This window comes from Orycteropus afer, unplaced genomic scaffold (assembly GCF_000298275.1).
Source record: "Orycteropus afer afer isolate SDZICR_OR568_19922 unplaced genomic scaffold, OryAfe1.0 scaffold00364, whole genome shotgun sequence".
Taxonomy (NCBI): domain Eukaryota; kingdom Metazoa; phylum Chordata; class Mammalia; order Tubulidentata; family Orycteropodidae; genus Orycteropus; species Orycteropus afer.
This window is the reverse complement of record NW_006921951.1, coordinates 2,562,533-2,568,970: the sequence shown is the minus strand read 5'-3', so window position 1 is coordinate 2,568,970 and position 6,438 is coordinate 2,562,533. Positions and strand designations below refer to the sequence as shown.

At 40.1% G+C, this 6,438-nt stretch overlaps 1 protein-coding gene across 1 annotated transcript in view; it reads right to left on the bottom strand.

Moving 5' to 3' along the window:
* PALLD (palladin, cytoskeletal associated protein) overlaps positions 1–6,438 on the bottom strand; it is a 578,399-nt gene that overhangs the window by 49,515 nt on the left and 522,446 nt on the right. Inside the window, exon 11 of the mRNA XM_007952894.2 lies at positions 628–763. Coding sequence (XP_007951085.1) covers positions 628–763 — 136 coding nt within the window. The remainder of the gene's footprint in view (positions 1–627; positions 764–6,438) is intronic.

Sequence of the window (6,438 nt, the reverse complement as noted above, 5' to 3'; positions counted from 1 at the left end):
AGCTATTGCCTGTGTTTTCCTTGATTTTACTTATTGTTTCCTTGAGTTCTTGTATGTATGTGTGTGTCTGTATATATATATATATATATATCTGTATATAAATCTATTTTTCTGTTTTATTTTCGTTTGTGGTCTTCTCCTAACCAATGAGAATGAGCCTGGGGAACAGCATTTAACTTTAATTCCAATTAATTGCTTCTGGGTAGATGCAAACCATATCAGAGCACACCTCCTGTCTTCCTCCCTGACCTCGTCCAATGGGAATGGAATCCCCATATTCTCACATCTTCTTTTAACATCACCATTAGTAATGTACTTTACTTGCTACCGTATTCCGTTTAAACCAGCCCTTTCCCCTTCCTTTCTCTCCAGCTCTCTACCTTTACTCCAAGAATCATTCATGAGTAGAAGAGTGTGGTGAAAACTGAGTAGACTGAAGTCACTTCATTTTCTCTCTCTTCCCCAGATTCTAGCCATGATACTAAGAAGAATGCTCAAATTCAGGTGTAATAAAATTAATTCTGTGAATCAACCTGAATAACATAAGCCTTAGTGAAGCAAAGGAAGAGCTCTTTGATATGGGCAGAAAATATTACAAGCCTGGGCCCCAAGTCTCTATCTCAGTACCGGCTGGCCATTGTTCAGCAGGTCCTCCTTGAAGCGAAGTTTTCGTTCCAGGTCTTGAATGACAGCGTCCTTTGTGCCTTGGATTTCCTCATCAGAGGCTATTCTAGCAGTTCTACTAGCTTTCTTTGGAAATCCCCTGCAGGACAAAAACACAGCAGTACAGTCAGGCATAAAAATCCAAGGGAAATATCCGAGCCCAACAGAGAGACAGCACAAGGTGTCAACGTGCCACTCCCACTCATTTTTTATGCTACATCTACTGCAACTAATTGTAGAAAGAACCAGTTTTAGCAGCTCAGGTAACACTAATTGGAACCAGTTTTCTGAAAGTTCAAATACCTTTTAAGGGGCAGAATACCTCAGTGGAAGGAGCCCTGGTGGCACAGTGGTTATGCACTTGGCTCTAACCAAAAAGTTGGCAGTTCAAACCCACCAGCTGCTCCGTGGGAGAAAGATGTGGCAGTCTGCTTCAGTAAAGATTTACAGCCTTAGAAACTCTATAGGGGCAGTTCAACCCTGTCCTATAGGGTTGCTATGAGTTGGAATCAACTCAATGTCAGTGGGTTAATTAGTTATACCTCAGTAGTAAATGCCAAGAATAAGGAAGGCCTATGTTTTTGTTCCAAGGAGGCAACAATGGAAAATGAAAAAGTGATAGTTTGTAATTAGACAGGTTTAAAATCTGGCTCTGCCTTGTATTAGGCTTTTGACTTTCAGAAAGTTTTATAACTTCTCATTAAATGGGTATAAAAATATGTACTACCTGATTGTTGAGCGCATCTGAGAGCAAAGTTCTATCATACTTTCACTTATTCCTTCTGATCCTTAGTAACTCATCTATTCAACAACAGTGCCTACTAGCTTATTCTAAGCAAATATTAAATTACCTTCCATCTCTACCTGTTTGATCCTAAATTGATTATGGTAAGCCAATGTTAGATGCTGAAAGGTCTATTTCATACCAAAGGTCCTTGGGGGGGTCTGCAGGTGCCACTACACCTGGTATACCCCAAACTTCCCAAGGCTCCTGGAGAGCCTTAGGCTTTTAGGACAGGTGACACCTCACGACCTTTCTTTCCAAGGGCAGCAATAATATCCTGAGTCCTGTGAGCTAGGGCTGTTTGATGGGCATGGAATCACTATCTTTGGTGCTGTCAGCAAATCATTTCCTATTTATCTTCTTTTTCCCTCACAGGGCTGTGGGTAGAGATGAATGAGAAATGGAATACTATACAATGGTGAAAATAAATGAACAATAGCTACCCATATCAACAAGGCTGAATTTACAAAACATCATATCATGTTAAAAAATAGTAAGTCATAAATACATACAATATGACTCCATTTATAAACAGGCAAATGTTAACAGTCTTTTGCTAGGATAGTGGTCCTCAAAGTGTGGGCCCTAGACCAGCAGTATCAGCACCCCTGAGAAATTGTTAGAAATGCAGATTCTTGCCTCAATCCAGACTTACTACATCAGAAACTCTGGGCTGAGAACCAGGAATGTGTGTTTTAACAAGCCTTCTATGTGATTCTGATACATGTGAAAATTTAAGAAAAACAGCTTAGGGAAACATACATACATAGTAAAATTATAAAGAGAAGTAAAAGACTGATTAACTTAGAAATTACTCCCTGAGGTATTATAGATTAAATTATGTCTCTTGAAAATGTGTGCCAACTTGGCTGGGCCATGATTCTTAGTAGTTTGGCAGTTATGTAATGATGTGATTTGATGTGATCAGCCAATCAGCTGTAACAGGATTAGGGTGGGATGTAACACCCTTATTCATGTCACAGCCCTGATCCAATGTAAGGGGATTTTCCCTAGATACGGTCTGCATCACTTTTTATTTTATAAGAGATAAAAAGGAGAAAGAAATGAGCAGAGAAAAAGGGACCTCCTGCCATCAAGAAAGAAGAGCTGGGAGTGGAGGGCATCCTTCTGACCTGGGGTCTCTGTGCTAAGAAAATCCTTGGCCCAGGGCAACAATGATGACAAGGACTGTCCCCTGAAGCCAAAGAGAGAGAAAACCTTTCTGTGTAGCTGGTGCCCTGAATTTGGACTTCTAACCTCCTAAACTGTGAGAGAATAAATTTATGTTTGTTAAAGTCATCCACTTGTAGTATTCCTGTTAGTTATAGCAGCACTAGAGAACTAAGACATGAGATATTGGTTACCTCTAGGGGAGAATAGGAGATGTAATCGGGAAGAGTTAGACAAGGGGCTTCTTAGGTACGGGGCTTCTTAGAAATGGGTAAGATTTTAATTTCATCATTATGTTTTAAACTGTAAATGTACATTATATGTATTCCCTTACTCATATATTTCACCATAAGGTATTTCTAAGTTAAAAAACATTTATCATAAATCTGTCAATATCATGCCTGACATCATGCACTGATATAATAAAGCACCAGTAGAGGCCAAGATATAAATTAACATTAAGGTTTCACCAAATCTCTGCTTCTCCCCATTTCACCCACAGTGCTGGGAACAAAACAAGCCCTAAGCATCTGGAAACAACTAGTCCAAGGATAAAACGGATGACAAGAACCTCAGCCTTCATGACCCTGAAACCAGAAGAACTAGATTGTGCCCAGCTACCAATGCCAACCCCTCAGAAAGGGATTAAAACTGGAGATCCTGAATAGAGTGGGAGGAAAAATGTGGAACAAAATTAAAAAACACAAAAATGACCAGAATTACTGGTTGGATAGAGACTGGTGGAACCCTGAGACTGTGGCCCTGGATTACCTTTCAGGCCTAGGATTGGACTCACTCCCATGGATTGGCTCTCAGCCCAACAGCAGAAAGACCCACATGCAAATGACCTACCCCAGGGTGATGTGCCCACCTACTCTAGGGAGATGCACCCCTTCGAGCAATCAGCCATGAGACACAAGAGAGGCACCATTCACATAGAGGGAAATAGGAGTGAATAGTTAAAAAGGGCACAGGGAAAGGGTGGTTACAAAGACGGGAGGGGAGAAGAGTTTTTTAATCATTGGGGATGGTAATCAGGCGTGAAGTCAAATGTGCATGAACTGTTGAATATAAAATAAATTTGCTCTGTAAATTTTCACCCAAAGCACAATAAAATTAAAAAACAAAAACAAAAACAAACCTAACTATGTAGTAGAAAATATGAGGCACCTCGAACAACTGTGCACTCCAATAATATGGGTGCTCCTACTAACATCGGTAATATATACTCCTGAGGCCAGTGCTCCTGGTTGTCTTCCCAACAGCCATTCTTTCTTCCTGTCCACTCTCCCTTCTTTCCTTGCTTATTTTTTCATGATTTTGTTGGGTTTTCATCATTTAATGTGCTTTGAGGAGCTGAGTAGTCTCAACCATCTGGACAGTGATTAGTTTAGCCAGATATGACCAGGGGAGTAGGGGTAGGTGAGCGAGAGTGAGGTACCCTACTGAAAATGCTTCCATCTCTAAAAAGAAAAATAGAGGGGAAAAAATGCACCTCATCTTTCACTCGCTATCACCATGGCAGGAATGCAATGCTAAAACCACTGTGGTGACCATGAAGGGAGAATGTCTAACATGCCAATGGTGATAGATTGCAAATATGGAGGGAACCTCAGTTCCTGATAATATTTTTGTGACACAGTGTTAATCTACCATGGAACCACCCTACCTTAGACTTGTTAGGAAAGTGAAAAAAAAAAAAGAACCATGAATTTAATCTATTTGTAGTTGAGTCTTTTGATAACTGAATCAGAAAATACCCTAACTGATAAAACCTGCTTTTTCAGGTCCTTCCTTCCTAATCATTTGCCCCTGATGTTCAAATAGGATGATATTAGGCTTTGACATTAAAGAGACAAATGAAAGAAACAGAATATTGTGATATCCTGTGTTCATAATATCAAAGAAGTGATTGTTAGTGTTGTTGTTAGGTATTGTCGAGTCGGACCCGGACCCAACTCATAGCGTCCCCTCCTTGGGTTTCCGAGGCAGTATCACTACGGAAGTAGATTGCCCCATCTTCCTTCTGAGGAGTGGCTGGTGGGTTTGAGCCTTCTAGTTAGCAGTCAAGTGCCTTAGGCACTACGCTAAGGAAGTGATTAGTATACCTTAAGTTGTATCTTACTCACTCGGAATTGACCATGATTGCAGTGAGCTGAGAAAGTAATCTTAGATATGCTGATAGCAAGAATTGCAGGAATTCTGATTTATGACTTCAGTTTTCAGGATCATGCAATCCCTTAACAGAAATGTGCATAGTTTGCCCATTCTCCTCATCCTGAACCTTTCTCCTCTACTCTTTGTCTCAGGGCTCAGTCATCAGCCTTCAGGGCTTCAGTTTAATGTCTCCTTGGAAAGGATGTCCTGACTAAGTCTACTCCATTAGTTCACATACCATGTTTGTTCTCTTCATCACAACAGTTATCACACTTAATCAGTATATGTTCTTCTGTAAAAGGGCTCTCTCTCACCATCTTCAAATTAATTTGTTGATTACAATGCTTGTCAAACAGCACACACTGCAATATATTTGTGGGCTAAGTCAATGGATGGGGGAGCTCTGGTAGCACAGTGGCCAAGACACTTGCCTGCTAACCAGACGGCTGGCGGTTCAAACCCACCAGCCACTCCTCGGAAGGAAGGTTGGGCAATCCTATTTCCGTAGTGATACTGCCTTGGAAACCCAAGGAGGGGTCGCTATGAGTCGGGTTTGACTCGACGGCACATAACAACAACAACAACAAGTCAATGGATATGCTATGTATCTCTACTAACCTCTCCCTACCTACTTCCCTTCAGTCAAGAAAATTTGTGCTACAGCCATGTGAGTTTGAAAGAAAGCAGATCACATGGAAAACGTCAGGCTCCGGGCAGGTAAAAATTACAAAATTTTGAAAATAATGTTCTACTCTTCTTGTGACTTTAAGTTGTATCTTACAATTTACATCTTACATCTGAGAACTAGAAGACCTAGATTTTGAACTCACCTGAAAGGTAGAGTTGAAGGCAGCTAGCTTTTTGTTACATCAGATATTATTTGGAACATATGAGTTCCCACTATTACTCTAAGCCTGAACAATATAAAGTAGTTGCACAACTATATGATAATGAGTGAGCTTTCGATGACAGAAGGCTTTACTGTGTTTCTGAGGCAGACTACACTGAGACCAGTGTTCTCCATACAATTGAGAAAGAAAGGGCAAAAGAGTGGCTATGAAGGGTGGAATAGATAAGCCAAGCATGAGAAGCAGAGGGCTGCTCTCTGTTGTTTTATTTTAAAAGACAGTCTGAGTTCTTTTGAACAAGTAAACACCTGTCTATTCACTAAAGAATAAGTCCTTGGAAAAAATTTCTCAGTATACTTTTAGAAGGAATTAGAACAAGTGCTGTAGGATAGCCATTCACCTTGGTTTAGGTGTCTGCCATCCACATATTTCACAGTAACAAAGAGTACAAATAAAATTACTCTGGACCCAAATAAAAACTCTAATCATTCTATATTTCTCTTAAGAAGCCAATTTCCTAAACATATCAATATTACCAGCATTAGAAGGGCAAGTACTTAATTTCTATCTTTCTCATATTTTTAAGGAATTATTTTCCTTCAAGGTACATATATTTTCTTCTTCTTCTTTTTCTAATACTTAACTCTGAAATGAAAATCAATTGATTAAAAGATTTTTAAATGGATCAGGCGGGGCAAGATGGCGGACTAGGTGGAAGGATTGCACAGACCCTCTTCAATAAAGAAAAGGGAAACCAATTAACACAGACACAGAAGATAATCTTGGACCCCTGAGCCTTGAAGGAAAGGATGCAGA